Genomic DNA, 22,439 nt, shown 5'->3' with positions numbered 1-22,439 from the left:
GTGGTGCTAGGGACGAATGTTGAAAATTAGGTAGACTGATAAGGTAAGGAATGAGGAGGTTCTACGCAGAATCGGAGAGGAAAGGAATATGTGGAAAACACTGATAAGGAGAAGGGACAGGATGATAGGACATCTGCTAAGACATGAGGGAATGACTTCCATGGTACTAGAGGGAGCTGTAGAGGGCAAAAACTGTAGAGGAAGACAGAGATTGGAATACGTCAAGCAAATAATTGAGGACGTAGGTTGCAAGTGCTACTCTGAGACGAAGAGGTTAGCACAGGAAAGGAATTCGTGGCGGGCCGCATCAAACCAGTCAGTAGACTGACGAAAAAAAAAAAAAAAACCTTTTGGGCATCCGGAATATGGTCAAATACGTTGAAAAGAGTTTTCCCTTGAACGTGGCAGTTTAAACATTGGGTTACTACCTGTGCATTCATTGATTAAACTGAGTTATTGTTCTTCGCTGATATATCCTTGCACGTCGCCAGTTATTTCGTCCTCAGTTACGAACTGCTTGCCAAAATCTTTATCCATCCAGTGACGAACATTTTAAGTCGCCTGGGAGATCGAAATCTTCTATTCCTTCAATATTAAACTCTTTTTATTCGTTCCACAAAACCTATTACGATGAGTTGCAAAGTGTCGTAGTTTTAACTTCACTCTTGATGCTGGCCAAGCTGAAAATTGAACTCTTGGTATTACAAGATTTTAGATTCATTAGAGACCCGTTTGGTCTAATTTATCTGTAAATCTTTCCACTGCAGCCTGGCGTTCGACTTCTCTTACAGGGACTACAGCAGAGTGTTGTCGTCTGCACTAGGTGTACGCAGTGTTTCAGTGGTGGTCACTTTTGGTCGAGTAGTCCCTTTATAGTTTCACTTGTTTTAGTACAAAGTCAGAACTTTTGTCGTGACTTTTATTAATGCCATGAAAAGTCGACTCTGCCGTGCCAAACCGTCTTAGTTTGTATCAAGCACTCTTATTTTATCTTCTACACTTAACGATTCACATTTACTCCAAACACTCATTGAGATGTGTTTCCTTAGAGAAAAAGCAGATTTCGGTGTGGACGGGGACTTACTCGGTCACCGTTGATTGCTCAGTTTTTTTTTTAATCACGTTTATTCTATTTGGAACCACTTGCATGTAAGGTTGACAATAAGGAACAAGTGTCAAATTTTACTGTTAAGAGACAATATCAAATTAAAATTTCTTAAGACAAATTGCACCCACTGCTGAAGGCCTTATTGACCAGGATTCAAAATTATTTGTCGGCTGAAGGCCCCAATAGTAATTACTCAAAACAATTTGACGGCTGACGGTCTAGATAGCAATTTCTTACTAAAATTTTATAAAAAGGACAAACCTGTTAAGAGACAATATCTAATCAAAAATTCCTAAGACAAAATTGCATTCACAGCTGAAGCCTTTATTGACAATCATCACAATCTGATCAAATCAAGACCTGGGAAAGTCGCTCAATTTCGTAAACGATGAGACAGTATAAATGCTGGCCAACACTCTTGCAACATCTACCTAATGTCCGATAACCAACACAACGATGGAATAACCCAGGCAAGGTGGAAGTGGCGGACAGCACTGCGTCTTCTGAATCTGGCGTTAGAACATCCAAAAGCAGAAGGACTCACTACGACCAAAGTAGTCCAAAAGAAACAAATATTCGAACAACAATCAAGCAGGCTGCAGAACTACACATCTTGCCGGACAGCAAGGCGAGGAGAGGTACATTGCTGCGAAAATACGCAAACCTTCAGGGCAGATAACTGGGGCGTTAGCGGCCACTAGGCAGAAAAATACCGCTGGTTGAACTTCATCGATAAACACAAGGAATTCAGTGATTAATAATAAAAGGTGGAGAACAGCTAATTCACTGGACTCGCATTCGGAAGGACGACGGTTCAATCCCGCGTCCGGCCATCCTGATTTAGGTTTTCCGTGATTTCCCTAAATCGCTCCAGGCAAATGCCGGGATGGTTCCTTTGAAAGGGCACGGCCGACTTCCTTCCCCATCCTTCCCTAATCCTATGAGACCGATGACCTCGCTGTTTGGTCTCTTCCCCCAAACAACCAACCAACCAACCAGAACAGCTAATTAATTTCGCCAACTTCAAACACTCCACTCGTTGCTCTTCGTCTCAGCGACACTGCAAGCAGCTTCGCGCGAGCAAACGGCGTGATCTCAAAATAGTGGAGGTTCCACTACTGGGTTAATGTTCCCGCAACTCAAACGTCCTGGGTCCGGTGAAGAACGAGGTGGTCGCCCTCACAACTACAGCCCCTCGATCCGGCAGTGCCTGCGTGCCGCCAGCGGTCCTGGCGTGTCATCGCGCTGTTGGACCTCACTGCTGCTCCATCCCAACCAAACTGCCCGACACACTCCGACCTGGAAAACACTTGTCGTCCTTCTAAAGATAGTACCACGGTACTAGGTACCGATAGCCGCTGCTGCTGCCACTCTCAGACAGACAATGATAGCAAACATAGTGGCGCCAGTAAACACAAGAATAAAACGAGACGCCACTATCCCTATTACATGATGCCAACCTACCAGCGGCACCAACACGAGCCACAACACGGCTCACTCAGCTCCATTGTTTCGACTTACACAGTCCTGTCACCCTAATGTGACCACCCCCTACATTCGACGTCAACGTGCAACAACCACCCACAGACGGCAGGTGGCAGCACTAGCTGTGTCGAGGGGACGTGGAAAACAGTGCAGTGAAGGCAAGTTGACACCAGTGCAGTGGTTGTCAGAATGCCCAAACGGAGTGATTTATTTGATGTCCAAAAGGATGCTGAAAGTTTACCATCATACCTCCTTGCCTATCGACGCCAGATGAAAGTTGATGCGATCAAGCCCTGAATCAAAATTGCGCAACTGATAACTGGGGAGGGGAGCTTGAGAGCGCTACCTAGAGAGCGTGCCCTTTCTGTACAATATTGGGCAAGGGGCTGGAGGACTCACACGCTGATGTGTGGGTCCCTGCATTCTATAGCTTTTATTTTAAATAAATTCCTTCAACTTGACTTCTTTGTGATTTTTAAAGTATGTTAAAGATTGATGACAGTTGATTACCTATTTATTTTGAACATTATCACTCGACATTACAGCGATAGCAGCAATTGTTTCAGTTTACAGATGTTACAATTTTACATCTTATAGCTCGAGTATATTATATACTAATCTGCACGCACATTTCTACGGGCAAGACGGAATTGCGTTGGCCAAATGTATACCAAGGAAGCCTCCCAATATTTTACATAGGACATCCACTACGTGAGGAGGATAACAGGCAAACTGGGGATCAGATACATTAACACGGGGGTCAAATTTCCTAAATAAACGAGATCATTCATTTCTTTACACAATCCGAAGCTGGAAATAAAAGAATTAGTACAAATATTCAAATACCTCTCTTCCATGCGTGAACATTGAGACAGACGCACTGAGGGCACGTCTGCTCACTTACCCGTCTTCTGTAACACCCCTAGAATATGGCGGTTACCCGGAGGTCTTCCTGGGCCTCGGTGGAGGGGGTGGTCGAACCACTTGGCCGTGACCAATCTCTCCACTCCAAATCTTGTGACACTGGAAAGTCTTTGACTTTTACCTGCCTGTGCTGTCTCTCTGATCCCATAGCCAGGAGTAAGGTTGGCACTACTGTACTACAGAACTACTTCCCAACAAATATTTGGCCACGCTTTACGGAAAGGTGTGAGGAGGATTAGGAAAGCTCATGTGCAGATTCACGTACAAGAAATGCATAATACACGACACATATAAATACGTATTATGAAGCCTGACACATTTCTTTCCACCCGTCCACATGGGTTCTGTTGCACCCGCGGCCGGCCGCGTCGTGTAATAAAATTGGCTGCGGAGCCGCCTCTTTCTCTATTTCCCGGTGCGAGCGAGCATCGAAACATGCTGCTTATAGAGCGGAAACTACTGTACCGTTTCAATGCGATCACTGGCTTTCGCGACAGGAGTGGAAGCATTTTGAAAGAGGCTGAGCTTGTAAACTGTTCAAGTGCTGCCAGGCTTGAAGTATATCGCGCATTGCAAAATGGCGCAAATCAAAAAGCTTTCGCCAATGCAACTGTGATGCGCCACAGGCCATGGATAACTGGGGTGAACGACCGCTGCGGACATGCGTATGGGCAAGCAGACACGCAGCTGTCGCGCACCTGACCATCCAGATTAACCAATGGGTATCAACGGCCTCAACGATTGTGGACCTCCGCAGAAGGCGCCTGGATCATGGACCCATGCTGACTGCTGTTCACCGGCGACGAAGGTTGGAATTTACGAGCCATTACTGCAACTGCACGCCCACCGAGTGGCGACACATGTCCTTTTCAGATAAATCACATTTTGTGCTCCATCAAAAAAATGGTTCAAATGGCTCCGAGCACTATGGGACTTAACTTCTAAGGTCATGAGTCCCCTAGAACTTAGAACTACTTAAACCTAACTAACCTAAGGACATCACACACATCCATGCCCGAGGCAGGATTCGAACCTGCTTCCGTAGCGGTCGCGCGGCTCCAGACTGTAGCGCCTAGAACCGCTCGGCCACTCCAGTCGGCTGTCCTCCATCAGACAGATGGCTGTTGGCGTGAAACATTTGAAAGTAAACAACCTGCAACAATCGTCAGAACTGTCCAGGCCGGCGGAGGGAGCCTTATGGTCTGGGGAATGATTTCATGTCATTCTCTGGGTGATCTCGTCATTCTGGAAGGTACAGTGGATCAACACTATGCAGATTATTTTTTGTTGGCACAAAGGTATCTATCAGCATGACAATGTGTGTCACACAGCTTGCAGTGAATGTCTGTGGTTCGAAGAGCACCTGTATGAGTTTACCGTACTCCCCTGGCCAGCAAACTTCCCGGATTAAAACCTAATCGAAACTCTGCCCATCTATATCAGGCTGTGCGCGCCATGGATCCTCAACCGAGTAAGGATGAGGCCCGTCCACGCCCACACCGACGTGGTGACCAAACCAAATGTTCTACTGTCACCTCCGTATATAATGTTAGTTTTCGAATCAGGAGTCACAGGATGCGGGCTGTGATGTTGTCCATGCGTCTCTGCGTAGGATTACTCATTGACATGGTCCATCAGGAGACAGAAAGTGGACGAAAGCGATCGAAGGGTAGCGGTTTGTAAGGGCAGAGGGAAAAAAGTGCCAAGGAAAAAAACCTCTGCGACAATAGGACGGGTAGTAAGGGCAGTACAGGCTTGCTAGCTGCGACAGTGCAGGCAAGGTTTGGTTATGTTAGTGCAACGTATCGTGCATCGTTACCTTTGTCGTTGCAGGTGGTCGTTGTAGGGCTTGCTGCAGCGGCTGCGTCCCTGTAACAGTCCGAGTTCGTCATACATTAGTGGCGATCGGCCATAGGTCAGCTCACAGTGTAGGGGGTGTATGTGGCTGGTTTGCATGTTGTCTACAGTACGGCTTCCCTGCGATTGCCTGTTTTTCGGCGGGTCGAGCATCTGGGGTTGTCAGTGGTAGTTGTGTTGCAGGGGCTCGCCAGTACTGTTGTAGTAGCGTGCTGTGGACCATAGATGTTGAGTTTCTTGCTAATAGTGTCTTTGGTCTATTATGTTTCCATCTATGGTTGTGGTCGTAGTCACCCAGAGAAGGGATAAACGGGTTGCGCTAGTGTCTCGTGTTATTGTACAATCGTGTGGAAAGTTTTTGGAATACCTGCAAGAGGGTATCTAGCCGATATTCCCGGTGAGGATCCGCGGTGCGTGTGTAACGCGGAGCGTTGCTTATGATTCTGAGTACTTTGTTCTGTATGAGCTGCAGACGGCGCAGGCGTGTTGGCGCGGCGTATCCCCGGACCGGAGCAGCATACGTCATCAGAGGTCAAATAAGTGTGGTGTACATGGACCTGGACGCCCTCCTATTCAGTGTGCTACGCCTGTTAAGCATAGGGTAGAGTTGTTTGAGCCCCCCCCCCCCCCTCCAGAGTAGTTTCCGGTCCAGCCAGACACCGAGGTATTTGACCTTCTCACGGAAACGTATTGGGCGTGCATGTGGTGTTATTGGGTTGCAGTGTTGATGTTTGCTCAGTAGTTTCGGTCTTGTGGTGAACAGAATGGCTTCGCACTTGTCGAAAAATGTGGAACGCTTCACGATTTTGCGTGTCATCCTTGCGCAGGGGCCATGCTAATCTTCCCTGTATCGTTCCAATTTTAGTGTATGTACCGCCGAAGCGAGTATCATCAACCGAGAAGCAAAGTGCGCTTTGCCACGGTGTCCTGTAATATGCACGCAGCGGAATTTGCACCCAGATTAGGTCGAGGAGAGGTCCCATAATCCCTCCCTCCCAACTGCGGCAAGTAGAAGAGCAGTGAGTTCCCCCTCCCTTACCTCCCCCCTCCCCACCGGGCTGGGCATTACATGGTGTGCTGAGAAAAGGACTGTAGATGCTGGAAGTGATTACAATTTCTTTTACTTACTAGAAGATCTTCAGAAAATGCAGTGGAAAAAATTAGAACTTAATTACAAGAACGAATTTTAAAAATTGTACCTCCTCTACTCGAGGAAGCATGCTCTAAAATAAAATATGGTCTATACCCGCAGATAACGGTGTCGTACATGTAATTTACACAAGATGTGTTGTAATTCTAACGAAAAGGACATTATACATTATACAGGGTGAACCAGAACTCCATTGACAAAATTTTTGTGTAAGGGACCAGGGGTCTCTGGTAGCTCGTTGCAGGGCAATTTCACAGTTATGGAAAGTATTTTAGTTTATCTTCGGCTAGAAAGTGGTACTGCTGCTGCCGTGTCTTTTTTTATGTCGGCATAATGCGCTGACAAAGTACACTATGTGATCAAAAGTATCCGGACACCCCCAAAAACATAAGTTTTTCATATTAGGAGCATTGTGCTGCCATCTACTGCCAGGTACCGCATATCATCGACTGAAATCCCTGGACTAGCAGGACAGAGCGGGTGAGGTTACATTTGTGGAAAGGGGCCAAAATAAGTTGCTGTCAGTTACACTCAATATATTAAGTTTGTTACTTAAAACACACACTAACATAAGCAATGCATTACAAACTCTCAAGATTTTAACGAAAGATCTCCTTTGATTTGATTTAAATCGGCTGAAAGCCACATACGAAAATCCAGGGCCCAAGGCCTAAGCACGCAATTGAGGTCCAGGACTTCTTCTGGAATTTTCACTTCTGTCAAAAAAATTTTTTACTTGAATAAAAATAAGGCCAAAACAAAGATTTTCAATGTTAATTCTAAATAGGCTGAAACCCGGCTGAAGGCCTCATATCAACTAAACAATTTAACGGCTTAAAGCCTAGGGAGAAGGGCTTTCTATTTAACAGGCTGAGGGCCTTAGCTTAAAACATTTCATGTAAACTCGGCTGAAGGCCTCATGACCCAAAAAATAACAATGTTATGACTTAACGGCAAGAGCAAATTTTAAATTTTCAGCTTAAGAAAGTTTAAAACTCGATTGAAGGCCACACACCATGGAGAAAACAATTTCACGGTTTAAGGCCTAAAGAGAAAAAAAGCTTACAATTTTAGTCAGCTAGAACTCGGCTGAAGGCCACACAAAGTACTTAAGAGTAAAAGGAAATCACTATGTAAAACACAAGGAGCGGAGCTCAGAAGGTTCCAAGGGTCGACCTGGGAAGTAACACTAACGCACGTTTAGGTGAGACAGGCAGCCAGACCGACAACCTCTTAATCGGAAGGCAACCCAACCGAGAGCCAGCCGACAAACCAAACAAGCAAATCAGTTCTGCTCCACCCGACGAGCAAAACGACAACAAGACGTCAATAGTTTAACGTTCTGGACACTGGTGCCCAATGCAGCCAAGTTAGAATAAACGCCCAAAACTACCAACACACCTCAGCTGTCGAACTACCCGCCGTGCTGGACAGCAACAACACGGTGAGGAAAATACACTGCCAAAAGTTACGTCAACGCCCAGGTAACCGGAACGTTAACGGCCACAAGGCATAAGATACCGCTGGTGCACTTCACTAATGAAGGAGTGAATTAAATTAAGTTAAACCCCATCCAAGCAAACGGCTGTAATTCTAGCCGACTTCAATGCACACATATTGTTGCTCGCAGGAATCTCGCAGAAAGCAACAACCAGGATCGAATGAAGAGAAATGACGTGTAATAGGCAGGCATCTATCCAGACCATCATACAGGAATTCCAAACTGCATCATGATCCACTACAAGTACTACGACAGTTAGGCGGGAGATGAGAAAACATAGATTTCATGGTCGAGCGGCTGCTCATAAGCCACACATCGCGGCCGTAAATGCCGAACGACGCCTCGCTTGATGTAAGACCGTAAACATTGGACGATTGAACAGTGGAGAAACGTTGTGTGGTGTGACGAATCACGGTACACAATGTGGCTACCCGATGGCAGGGTGTGGGTATGGCGAACGCCCAGTAAAGGTCAACTGCCAGCGTGTTCAAAAAAATGGTTCAAATGGCTCTGAGCACTATGGGACTCAACACCTGTGGTCTCAAGTCCCCTAGAACGTAGAACTACTTAAACCTAACTAACCTAAGGACATCACACGCATCCATGCCCGAGGCAGGATTCGAACCTGCGACCGTAGCAGTCGCGCGGTTCCTGACTGAGCGCCTAGAACCGCTAGACCACCGCGGCCGGCTCCAGCGTGTTTAGTGCCAACAGTAAAATTCGGAGGCGGTGGTGTTATGGTGTGGTCTTGTTTTTCACCTCTTGTTGTTTTGCATGGCACTATCACAGCCCAGGCCTACATTGATGTGTTAAGCACCTTCTTGATTCTCACTGTTGAAGAGCAATTCGGGGATGGCGACTGCATCTTTCAACATGATCGAGCACCTGTTCATAAAGCACGGCCTGTGGCGGAGTTGTTACATGACAATAACATCCCTGTAATGGACTGGCCTGCACAGAGTCCTGACCTGAATCCTATAGAACACCTTTGGGATGTTTTGGAACGCCGACATCCTCCTCATTGCAGCACTCAGTGAAGAATGAGCTGCCATTCCCCAAGAAACCTCCAGGCACCTGATGGGAGAACACCATACTGAACTCCAGCATTACCGATGGAGAGCGCCACGAACTTGTAAGTCATTTTCAGTCATGTGTCCGGATACTTTTGATCACATAATGTATTATGAAAAAATTTACAATATGCCCTTGTGTCATCGCTTTGAATTCCTTCTAGACAGTCTGCTAATTTACCATCGCATAACCATTCAGCACGAAATATATGGGTGTGCTGCGCCTTTAGGCCTACTTTGCCCATGTTTAGTATTAAAACAATATCCACTGATGTAAAAAGCACCACATCAACATCGACACTAAAGGTCTGCATTAAGCATGCAGTTGCTGATTTATTAATACTAGAGCGCATAACAGTAAGGGCACATAGCAATACGGGAACGAAGACGGAATACCGTTTATTAGAAATATTGTGATGATATAAATTTATGAGCTACTAGACGGTAGTAAATTAAATACTCTCTCTGATGTATGATGAATGGATCAAGTGATTTTTTTAAATTAATTTTAGAGTAAAACCACCAAAATAATTTTAAAATCCACAATAGTTCCTAGTCACTAGATGCAAAATCTGTACCCTAAACAAGTACTCAAAACCATCAGATGTAGTGGGAAAACCACTAACTTGGCAACATTGCCTTTAACCCTTAACTCACGAGGTGTGGACTCTCAAACCGCTCGAAAATGTTCGAACTCACTCTCCAAGTCAGTTTTGGTAGAATGCTTCTATACTCCCTCTACCCTCCTTGAATTAACAAACCTACGACATTTTGTTGTCGGTTGCGTTATCGCCTTCTGTGTTTACTGTTGACACGTGTTATTGATAGGTGTTGGAGTCTCCTACACCGCGCCTCGTGAACTACGTACCTGCTTTCTTCAGTTCGGTACTGTACAGCTCACACTGTGTTCACACGTATGTGTCTGTTTTAAATTTTCCCGAGTTTGATGAAATTGTTCAAATGGCTCAAAATGGTTCAAATGGCTCTGAGCACTATGGGACTTAACATCTGAGGTCATCAGTCCTCTAGACTTAGAACTACGTAAACCTAACTAACCTAAGGACAGCACACACCATCCATGCCCGAGGCAGGATTCGAACCTGCGACCGTAGGAGCAGCGCGGTTCCGGACTGAAGCGCCTAGAACCGCTCGGCCACATTGGCCGGCATGAAATTGTTAGTCGGTCTATGGAGGAAGGTGTCAGTGATATAGATCAAGAAACAAACGAACAAGACGAAGATTTCACATTAGCCAGTGATCACAGTTCTGCTACCAAACAAGAGTATCATTCAGAGGAAGAAAAAAAAATGGTTCAAATGGCTCTGAGCACTATGGGACTTAACATCTGTGGTCATCAGTCCCCCAGAACTTAGAACCACTTAAACCTAACTAACCTAAGGACATCACACACATCCATGCCCGAGGCAGGATTCGAACCTGCGATCGTAGCAGTCGCGCGTTTCCGGACTGAGCGCCTAGAACCCCTAGACGACCACGGCCGGCATTCAGAGGAAGAACTTCAGGAAAGTTGTGATGGGGATCTGTCTGTTTCTTCAATGAAATACTTGAAGTGTCTGTTAAAACTGAATGTGTTCTGAGTGGCGATAAGACAAATATAGTTACCAGCAATCCATGTGAATTTGACAGAGTTTCTTTTTGTAGCTGTCGGGTGTAATCTTTATGCGCAAATTTAAACCCTGGAATTGAGTTCTATATGGAAATTTATTTGCTACAGAGATTGTATAATTTTTCATAATGAAAAATTCAGTACTCTAACAGCCCATTTATGTGTACTATTTAAAATAACCACTCAAAACTAAGTGCTTTTGTGTGATAAATCATAAACTGCTGCAGGCTTTGTTTAATGCAATAAAATTAACTGAAAGCATTTAAACAACACTTAAATTATTATGAAAATAAATGTTATATAGCATAAATAAAAAATTTCATATGATTTTCGCCTTAAATCTCGCCGGCCGGGGTGGACGAGCGGTTCTAGGCGCTACAGTCTGGAGCCGCGCGACTGCTACGGTCGCAGGTTCGAATCCTGCCTCGGGCATGGATGTGTTTGATGTCCTTAGGTTAGTTAGGTTTAAGTAGTTCTAAGTTCTACGGGACTGATGACCTCAGATGTTAAGTCCCATAGTGCTCAGAGCCATTTGAACCTTAAATCTCGGTTTAAAAATAGGGGTCCAAGAGACGCCATCTCGTGGTATACGTTACAGAAAAGTCACCTCGCGAGCTAAGGGTTGCACTTGTGGATTTCGGGCAGTGAAATTGGGCACTGTTTGTTGCGTAATTGTGACCAACAATGAGAGGCACATTTGTGCCATTGTCGGCCACGAGTGAATGTTTTTCTTTCAATAAAATGATTTAAAAGTCTGTATTATGTAAGTGTTTAACAGGGTCGGACATGGAGCTTTTTATGGCTACTTAGAAGTCGCCCTTCGTCTTCCAAAATATTAAAAATACTCCATACACCCAGATCTAGCCCCTATCCTCCCCTGCAAACAATCGCATGGGAGCTCTGGCTTGGTGCGAGTGGCATCCGACATAGTAAGGCGACGATTCATTTCGCAAATAGCCTCTGATGTCAGTAGTCCAATTATCCGAACGAAACCCGTGACTCAGCGCGCAGCGAGGAAGTCTACGATGCAATTTGCGTGGCCACGTGCGTGTAATCTTATCGCCGCTGGAGACGGTACACACTCACTGCCGGACATAAACAATAAGAGGTCGTTGCCGCTAGATTAAATCAGGCCGGCGGGCTCAGAGGTCAGCTGGATGGAACAACGTGTGACGGCACCCCGACACTGCCGACCAGCTCGCGGCGCAGTTAGGACTCTGCAGTAGCGCTGAGATGCTGGTGCAAGCGTACTTGTTTCTGAGCTGCGTCAGCCTCGTGTGGAATGCGCGGGTAAGTATGGCCGAGCTGCTGCGCGGGGTTAACTACATACAAGATGGCCCAAACTACGAAGTGCATCTTCATTTCGTTATTACGAGGTTCAGCCTATATTTACACCAATACAGCTTACAGATAACTGAAGAGTGGACCTGCAAAACTGTGCAAGTGCCATATTCTTGCAAAACTCGTTTTCATGTTTGGTAGTGTTCCCTCACTTAACTTAGGATCCACTTAGCAACTAATAAATGCCGGCCGAAGTGGCCGTGCGGTTAAAGGCGCTGCAGTCTGGAACCGCAAGACCGCTACGGTCGCAGGTTCGAATCCTGCCTCGGGCATGGATGTTTGTGATGTCCTTAGGTTAGTTAGGTTTAACTAGTTCTAAGTTCTAGGGGACTAATAACCTCAGCAGTTGAGTCCCATAGTGCTCAGAGCCATTTGAACCATTTGAACTAATAAATACACGAAACCCTCTGTTGCCAAATTTACCTTTATTGTTATTTTAATTAACGTGGGAGCCATAAAAACACCAAACATGGAGGCAAAGTGTACGCATCTAAAGGCTACTTAAAAAAGGAATAAAATCACTTAAATTTGTTTCCACAAGAGGAGAATACAACGTCCCAATTCGGACCTCGCTAACACTTAACATTTTACTGACAAATGGTGCAAATGGCTCTGAGCACTATGCGACTTAACTGCTGAGGTCATCAGTCGCCTAGAGCTTAGAACTAATTAAACCTAACTAACCTAAGGACATCACATACATCCATGCCCGAGGCAGGATTCGAGCCTGCGACCGTACGGGCGCGCGGTTCCAGACTGCAGCGCCCAGAATCGCTCGGCCACTCCGGCCAGCACCACGTAATAGAATATCGTCTTGCGCTCATAGAATACAGTTTGACTTGCCTGTTTATAGGTCTTACAACTCACCAGTGTCAGCTTAAGCAAACCTGGGAATACAAAACTCGAAATATGACAGGAATAATGATTGAAGCCACTGAAAATGCTAGGCTGTCACACAGAGGAGAAAATAGTAATTTACAGCGGCACACAACCGACCTTGATCTCCATACAGTATAATCAGAATAAACAATTTTGTGTATAATAATTACTTACAGTACCATGACAACCTCCGAATAACACTTATTACCCGAGGTAGGTGCTGGTATGGAAAGGCACCTATAATATTACAGAGTTCGAGTGTATACACTTATTGGAAGGGTTTCAACTTTACATCCCTTTCCACATAGCTCTCTGTTTACACACTTCTACAACTTCTGCAACTAAAGAAGGGCATATAAATGCACATATAACTGACACAGATTTAAGCAGAATAAAACAGTACCTTAGTATGGCGCAAATGGCTTCATTTGCTTTACACGTGGGATATCTTCACCATTCGGTAATTCCGAAATTTATTCAACAACGCGTGAGCGCAAGACGTCGCCGTGGTATCAGCTATTTACTTCACATAATTTCCTGCACAGACACAGGGCAGACGAAGCGTTTTCACATGCAACAGCAGCGAGCATCACGCCATAGACACATCTCAATTTTAGTGGCCAGTAACAAGAACCTATACATGCACTCGCAGCAGAAAAGCCCCAAAACAGTGGACCACCGCGATACCAAACCCGAGGTCCCATCAAGTCACTGCCGGAATCTCTCGCTGACCCTGCCCATAGCGTACAGGCGTCGTACCACAGGCCTCACGGTAAACGTCAACAAGCCACCTCGGACCCTGCGAATATCCACTCCGCTCTCTCTTTTCTCTCTCTCTCCGTTAACCACCCGACCACCGGCCTGAATCGCGGAAGACAAAGATGGTGACCCTATAATCGATGGCAGCGATGCCATTGTAAGTGCGAGAACGCTGGCGCGAGCCGCGCCAAGGCTCATTGTTGTGCTCTGTTGTACGTCTGTTGTGTCAGGTGACTTACCATGCATTAGTACGACTCTTTCAAACATGCATCAGTACGAGGGCGAGCTGAAAAGTAGCGTCTTCGATTTTTTTGTGAAAATTCTTAACGCTTTTAACACACTCAGATGACAATAGTCATGGGACAGTTATATTCACAGATGCAGATGGCGGTACTATCGCGTACACAAGTGTATATGGGCAGAACATTGATGGGGCCGTCATTACATTTACTAAAGAGACTGCCTACACAACCCCTTCTGTCCTCTTTTGGAATACTGCTGCGCAGTTTGGGGGTCTTACCAGATAGCATCGACGGAGTGCGTCGAAAAAATTCAAAGAAGGGCAGCACGTTTTGTATTATCGCGAAATAGGGGAGAGACTGTCACTGAAATGATACAGGATTTGGGGTGGACATCATTAAAAGAAAGGCGTTTTTCGTTGCGACGGAATCTTCTCAGTCGGCCGTGGTGGCCGTGCGGTTCTAGGCGGTGCAGTCCGGAACCGCGGGACTGCTACGGTCGCAGGCTCGAATCCTGCCTCGGGCATGGGTGTGTGTGATGTGCTTAGGTTAGTTAGATTTAAGTAGTTCTAAGTCTAGGGGACTGATGACCTAAGATGTTAAGTCCCATAGTGCTCAGAGCCATTTGAACCATTTTTTTTTAATCTTCTCACGAAATTCTAATCACCAACTTTCTCCTCCGAATGCGAAAATATTTTGTTGCCGCCGATCTACATAGGGAGAAACGATGACCGTAATAAAATGAGATATGGGTGTTCGTTTTTTCCGCGTGCTGTACGAGATTGGAACAGTAAAGAAGTTTTGTGTACCTGGTTCGATTAACCGTCTTCCAGGCACTTAAATGTGGTTTGTAGAGTATCCTTGTAGATGTAGAAGTAGATTTGTACTCAAGTGATTCATGTGAAAAGGTTTCCGACCTGATTGTGGCCGCACGACGGCAATTAACAGACTTTGAACGCTGAAGGGTAGTTGGAGCTAGACGCATTTTGGAATCGGTAACGAATTTCTAAAATGGTTGGGGGAAGTGGCAACAAAACGACTATTCACGTTGGTGTATAGAATGTATGAGTCAGGCGACACACCATCTGATTTTCGGAAAAATATCATCCACACAATTCCGAAGACTGCAAGAGCTGACAAGTGCGAAAATTATCGCACAATCAGCTTAACAGCTCATGCATCCAAGATGCTGACAAAAATAATATACAGAAGAATGTAAAAGAAAATTGAGGACGAGCTAGAGGACGATCAGTTTGGTTTTAGAAAAGGTAAAGGCACGAGAAAGGCAATTCTGACATTGCGGTTAATAATGGGAGCAGAGTTAAAGAAAAATCAAGACACGTGCATAGGATTTGTCGACCTGGAAAAAGCGTTCGACTATGTAAAATCGTGCAAGGTGTTCGGCATTGTGAGAAAAATAGGGGAACTGTAGGGAGAGATTGGTAATATACAATATGTACAAGAGCCAAGAGGGAATAATAAGAGTGGACGACCAACGGAGTATTACAGGGACTTAGTTTTTCCCCCCTACCGTCCAACGTACGAAGAAGCAATGATGGAAATAAAAAGAAGATTCAGGAATGGAATTAAAATTCGAGGTGAAAGGATATCAATGTTACGATTCGCTGATGACATTGCTGTCCTGAGTGAAAGTGAAGAAGAATTACATGATCTGCTGAACGAATGACCAATCTAATGAGTACAGAATATGGACTGAGAGTAAATCGAAGAAAGGCGAAAGTAATAAGAAATAGTAGAAATGAGAACAGCAAGTGAACATCAGAATTGATGGTCACGGAGTAGATGAAGTTAAGGAATTCAGCTACCTAAGCTCTAATATAACCAATGACGGACGGAGCAAGGACGACATGAAAAGCAGACTAGCAAAGGCAAAAAGGCATTCCTGGCCAAGAAAAGTCTACTAGTATCAAACGTAAGTCTTAATTTGAGGAAGAAATTTTTGAGAACGTATGTCTGGAGTACAGCATTGTATGGTAGTGAAACACGGACTGTGGGAGAACCGGAAGAGAAGAGAATCTAAGCAATTGAGATGTGGTGCTACAAACGAATGTTGAAAATTAGGAGGACTGATAAGGTAAGGAATAAGGAGGTTCTGCACAGAATCGGAGAGGAAAGAAATATGTGGAAAACACTGATAAGGAGAAGGGACAGGATGATAGGACATTTATTAAGACATGATGGAATGACTTCCATGGTACTAGAGGAAACTGTTAACGGCAAAAACTGTAGGGAAGACAAAGATTGGAATACATCAAGCAGATAATTGAGGACGTAGGTTGCAAGTGCTACTCTGAGTTGAAGAGGTTGGCACAGGAGAGGAATTCGTGGCGGGCCGCATCAAACTAGTGAGAAGACTTATGACCCAAAAAAAAAGAAAGAAATTTGTGGTGTGCGTACTGTAAGGCCTTCGGTACACACACCATCAGATTATTTGACTTGTCGCTCTAGCGAAGTAGGCGACTGTCAGAAACATGTCTCGTGGTCTTATTGTGGCGTTTTTATCTTCTGCTGTTAGGTCAGACGATAGAAATGCCACTTGCACGCTTAGAGTAGCAGATTGACGGTGACCAACTTTAAACAGAACTTGATTAATTTTCACCCACATTTATTAAAATAAAAACAAGGCATAGACCTTACGTAACTTGATTCTGGATGCTATTTACAATTGACAATCTGAAGTTCCTTTGGTCTTGGTACGTTAATCTTATTCTCATATATCTCTGATACTTGTCAAAGTGTCTATACATTTCTCTTCATGACTATGTACAGGAATACGATAATCTTATTAGGCGCAGACAAACTTGACTACAGACTAATGCAGACTAATGCAGACTGATGCAGACGACTGATCGGAGGTCTGTACACTCGTTATAATACCTCGCGCGTTCAGGTATCACTGCGCGAGTGTGATCCGCGAGGAGAAAAGGTTCTACGTCAGCAGCAATCTAATTGGCTGCATTACATATTAATACGCGGATCGGCGGAAGCAGAATTTGGTCCGTCTCTAAGACAGCGCCATCTCGTAGTGCGGAGACAGACGAGCGCTGCGCCTGCGCTGTTGTGCTTAGCGGGGCGCGCTCTAGTGGGAAAGTTGTGTACACGCTGACTATGCGGAACTATGTACACAACAGAATTCGATATTCCGAGATCCACAGTATCAAGAGTACGCCGACAATACCAAATTTCAGACGTTACCTCTCATCACAACGCGGTGGGCGACGGCCTTTACTTAACGACCGAGGGCAGCGGCATTTGCGTAGAGATGTTAGTCCTAACACACAAGCAACACTGCGTGATCTAGCCGCAGAAATCAACGTGGGACGTACGATGAACAGCGCGGCGAAATTTGGCGTTAATGGGCTATGGCAGCAGACAACCGGCGCGAGTGTCTTTGGTAACAGCACGACATCATCTGCAGCGTCTCTCCTGGGCTCGGGATCATATCGCTTGGACCCTTGACGACCGGAAAACATTGGCCTGGTCAGACATGGCCCGATTTCAGTTCGTGGTCTTCGTGCGCGGCACAGACCCCACGAAGTGCTGGACCCAAGTTATGAACAAGGTACTGTACGAGCTTGTGGTGGCTCGATAATGGTGCAGCCTGTGTTATATGGAATGGAATGGGCCCTCTGGTCCAACTGATCATTGTCTGGAAACGGCTATGTTCTGCTATTTGGAGACCATTTTCAGCCATTCATGGACTTCACGTTCCCAAATGATGGTAATTTTATGGATGACAATGCACCTTGTCACTGAGTCACAATTGTTCGCGATTGGTTTGAAGAACATTTTGGACAACTCTAGCGAATGCTCTGGCTACCTTGATCGCTCGACGTGAATCCCATCGAACATCTATGTGACATGATCGATACGTCACTTTATGCACAAAATCCTGCACTGGGAACACTTTCGAAATTGTGGATGGCTATAGATGCAGCATTTTTTAGTATTTCTGCACGAGAATGCTAGCAACATGTTGAGTCCATGCCTCGTCGAACTACTGTACTACGCCGGGGGAAAGAAGGTCCGACACGATATTAAGAGATATATCATGACTTTTGCCAACTCTAAAAAAAACTTCTTAGCATTCTACATCTTTATCCTTCATGTCTACATGTTTATTTCTCAACGTAGTCCCTCTAGCGGCAAACTCATTTCTCCCAACGAGAGATTAATTTTTTAGATACCGTTACTGTAGAATGTCTGACTTTGGTGACAGAGCCACGACCTCACCTCTGCTTGTACTGCTTAATCACTATCAAACTGAAGTGTTGAAGGTGCTCTTTAAGTTTTGGAAACACATGCGAAACAGATGGCTCTGAGCACTATGGGACTTAACATCTTAGGTCATCAGTCCCCTAGAACTTAGAACTACTTAAACCTAACTAACCTAAGGACATCACACACATCCATGCCCGAGGCAGGATTCGAACCTGCAACCGTAGCAGTCACGCGGCTCCGGACTGAGCGCCTAGAACCGTGAGACCACCGCGGCCGGCCGAGAAACAGATGGGGCCAAGTCAGAACTATATGGAGGATGACCGATGACGGTCGATCCAAGACGTCGGGTCGCAACGCTCGTGTGTTGTCATGCTGAAGGTGACGGTGCTCCTTGTGTGGACCAAGTTTTCTTCTGTTAGATACTCAATTGGAGCTCGCTGTTTATCATTCAGCGACGTACTTACGTTAGACACTGCCATGTTGCAATTAATAAAATATTCCGGGATGTTATGCCGTGGTCGAAGGGATTTCACATCCGCGACCTTCCGTACAGTGGCGTGACGTCACACGTTTTGAATACGCGAACTTAACTGGTCGCTGTCGACTGCCGTCGTCCGATGTTGCTGTCTTCCCATGGTGAAAGACTGGTGGACGTCTTCGTCAGCACCGAAATCCAAATTTCATTCAATTTCACGCCCTCTTCCTTCCCATTAAAATTCGTCTCCAAGCACAGAGTAGTCGTGTTATCCATCTATCCCAAGGAGATTAAAATCACCTGATGGAATGGATTCTAAAATAACCTAACCTCCTTGATCCCGCCAAAAAGCTGGAGACGGGACGCATTCTGAACAAGCTGTCGGTCGATGTTATCGTGCGATCTCTGACGACGGAGTTTGGCAATCGTTATAGGTGCCATTGTAAACGCACCACTAGCAGAGTAGCCAACTGAAAATCTGCTATTTCCCGTGGACCGTCCTGTAAAAAGGAAAAAATATCCCACGCACCCTGTTATTACACTGATGAACGAAAGAAACTGGTACGCCTGTCTAATATCGCGAGCAAGCACAAGTGCCGCAAAACAACGTGGCATGGACTCGACTAATGTCTGAAGTAGTGCTGGAGGGAACTGACACCATGAATCCTGCAGGGCTATCCATAAGAGGTGGAGATCTCTTCTGAACAGCACGTAGCAAAGGATCCCAAGTATGTTCAATAATGTGTATGTCTGGGGAGTTTGGTGGCCAGGGGAAGTGTTTAAACTCAGAAGAGTGTTCCAGGAGCCACTCTGTAGCAATTCCGTACGTGTCAAGTGTGTCATTGTCCTGCTGGAATTGCCCAAGTCTATCGGAATGCACGATGGACATGAATGGATGCAGGTGATCAGACAGGATGCTTAGGTATGTGTCACCTGTCAGAGTCGTATCTAGACGTACCAGGGTTTCCATATCAATCCATTTGCACAAGACCCACACCATTATAGAGCCTCCACCAGCTTGAACAATTCGCAGGTGACATGCAGGGTCCGTGGATTCATGAGGTTGTCTCCATACCCATACACGTCCATCCGTTCAATACAAATTGAAATGAGACTCTTCCGACCAGGCAACATGTTTCCAGTCATCAACAGTCCATTGTCGGTGCAGATGGGTCCAGGTGAGGCATAAAGCTTCGTGTCGTGCAAGGGTACACGAGAATGCCTTTGGCTCGGAAAGCCCATATCGATTATGGTTTCGTTTGGTTCACATGTTGACACCAGTGGATGACCAAGAATTGAAATCTGCAGCAATTTGCGGAAGGGTTGCACTTCTGGCACTTTGAACGATTCTCTTCAGTCGCCATTGGTCCCATTCTTACAGAATCTTGTTCCGGCCGCAGCATTGTTGGAGATTTGGTGTTTTACCGAATTCCTGTTATTCACGGTACACTCGTGAATTAGTCGTAAGGGGAAATTCCCCATTTCATCGTTATCTCGGAGATGCTGTGTCCCATCGCTCGTGCACCTACTATACACCACGTTAAAACTCACTTAAATCTTGGTAACCTGCCACTGTAGCAGCAGTAACCGATCTAATAAGTGCTCCAGGTATTTGTTGTCTTATACAGGCGTTACCGACCCTAACAATGTATTATGCCTATTTATATATCTCTGTATTTGAATACGCGTGCCTATACCAGTTTCTTTGGCGCATCAGTTTAATACCGTTCTCTTCAATGTATTGATTTCTAATACATCTCGTACTGAAGCTCAACTAAAAGCCCCACCGAATATTGTCTCTTTTAATTCCGGGACACCTCGTTCGGTGTCCAGAGAACCCGGAACTAATTTTCTCAAATCACGTGCTCTATAGCGTAGCGTAAGCTTACATAAAATATACAGAAAAAATGGGAGGGTCTTAACAAAGTCACAGCTTCTGTATCCTAAATTCAATCATGTTCCCAGATAAAGTTTATTGGGATATTAGGACTGCACCCCATACATCTCTGCTCCCCTCTCTCTCTCCATCTCGTTCTCCTCCTCTATCAAATCCACCCTTTTCTCTCTGCATCTCTTCCTCCCCACACTCTCTATCCATCATCTTCCATCTCTCTTTTCGTTTACAACCCCTTCCTATTACATCTATCCCCCTTCTGTATGTCCACCTACTCCCCCTCTCTGATTCCGTCACTGCCTTACCTGCGATTAGTCTTACGTCGCCGTTGCACTTAAAATCGCTCCCTAAGCACAAGTCTACTCACACAAATTTTGTGGAACCTTCATTCCCTTTCTCTGTCCATCTCTTCGAGCCCTCTCCCTGTTCATCTCATCCTCTCCCTTTCTCCTCGTCCCACTCTTTCGGTCCATCTTCTACTCCTCGTCTATCATTTCAGAGGCTGTATAATAATTACAGGGCTTATAAATTTGAAAGCAGCCAGCTAGAAGTGCAGTTTAAAAAAAAATTAAAATTTGCCATTATTTGCTTCGGATTTCTTACTGATGAATGTTCACTTGGCAGGTACAGACTTCTTGCTGGGTCCTCACTTTGTAATCCATGTTGATTTGGTATACCAAGAGAATTTTTTTTCTTTATTGTACTCCAATTCCCCATTAGGAGCGGGCTGGCAGCAGCATGTGCGCTGCTCTTCAGCTGAAAGACCTTAATTATACAATAGAAGACATTTAAAATTACGAAGGAGAAAATATGGAGTACATAAACATCAAAAGGGGGAACATAATGGAAGAGAACAGACAAAATGGGGGCGACTCTAAAATGGACATAAAAACCTTAAAAAAGTGTTGCACACAAAAAAAATCTCACACTGGGACAAAGAACACAAGGCGAAATGTGGCTGGAGCATTTAAGTAGCGACGGATGGCGCAGCACATAACGATCACTGACAGTAACACCATGTACAAGTGCAGCACACAATTAAAATCACAGCTCTGGACGCACAGGAGAACAGCACCAAACACAACACTGACGTAGCACACTGAAGACGATGAGCAAACACAGAATCTGCCAGGGGCATGGGGATGAGGGGGAAGGGAAGAAGGGAGGGATGGAGGGGTGGAGAGATTGGTGGGCTGGGGAGGGAATGACGTGGGTGGGACACAGGAGAGGGTGCAGGGACTCTGGGGGGGCGGGGGGGGGGAAGGAGGAAAATCCGCTCTGGGAGAAGGAGGGGAGAGGAAAATGATTGCTTTTTGATTTCTCAAAAACATAAATGAAATGGTCTTCAGGTTAATATAACACGAAACGTTGCTACAACTCTTATGGTTATATTTCTGTGCGATGCAACTGCCATTTACGAGGATTGTCCAGAAAGTAATGCAGTGCATTTTTTTTCTCAGCCGAAAAATACGCTACGAATGCGAAACGTTACGTATGTATTATTTGAAGTCTCCTGAGTGAGCGCGTCAAGTTTCCGTCACCTCCGACAGATAGCGTAGCTGCAGGACAGTTTCAAAATGGCGTCTGTACGTGATGTACGTTACAGGCAACGTGCCGTCATTGAATTTCTCCCAGCAGAGAAAGAAACTGTGGGGAATATTCACAAACGCTTGTTCGAAGTCTGTGGAGCATCTGCTGGCGACAGAAGTAGAGGTAGTCGCTGGGCACGGAGGGTGAGGTCATCAGAAGGCGGTTCGGCGGAGCTCCACGATTTGCAGCAGTCGGGGAGACCATCCACGGGTGTCACACTAACCCCCTCGGACTTCCACTTGTTTCGGCCAGCAAAGGTTGCCATTCTTGGAAGACATTTTGAGGACGATGAGGAGGT

The 22,439-nt window shown here is 45.5% G+C and overlaps 1 protein-coding gene and 1 non-coding gene across 2 annotated transcripts in view; one reads left to right on the top strand and one right to left on the bottom strand.

The window, feature by feature from the left end:
• Positions 1 to 6,156: 6,156 nt before the first annotated feature.
• Positions 6,157 to 6,263, bottom strand: LOC126210885 (U6 spliceosomal RNA). Its single transcript, XR_007540841.1, has one exon. It is a non-coding gene; the product is annotated as a U6 spliceosomal RNA (small nuclear RNA).
• A 5,614-nt stretch (positions 6,264 to 11,877) lies between these two features.
• LOC126210316 (gamma-interferon-inducible lysosomal thiol reductase-like) overlaps positions 11,878 to 22,439 on the top strand; it is a 79,852-nt gene continuing 69,290 nt past the window's right edge. The window contains exon 1 of the mRNA XM_049939514.1: positions 11,878 to 12,012. Within this exon, the coding sequence (XP_049795471.1) occupies positions 11,956 to 12,012 (57 nt within the window). The 5' untranslated portion in view covers positions 11,878 to 11,955. The remainder of the gene's footprint in view (positions 12,013 to 22,439) is intronic.

Source organism: Schistocerca nitens, chromosome 10 (genome assembly GCF_023898315.1).
Source record: "Schistocerca nitens isolate TAMUIC-IGC-003100 chromosome 10, iqSchNite1.1, whole genome shotgun sequence".
NCBI classification, from domain to species: Eukaryota; Metazoa; Arthropoda; class Insecta; order Orthoptera; family Acrididae; genus Schistocerca; species Schistocerca nitens.
This window is presented reverse-complemented; position numbering and strand designations above follow the sequence as displayed.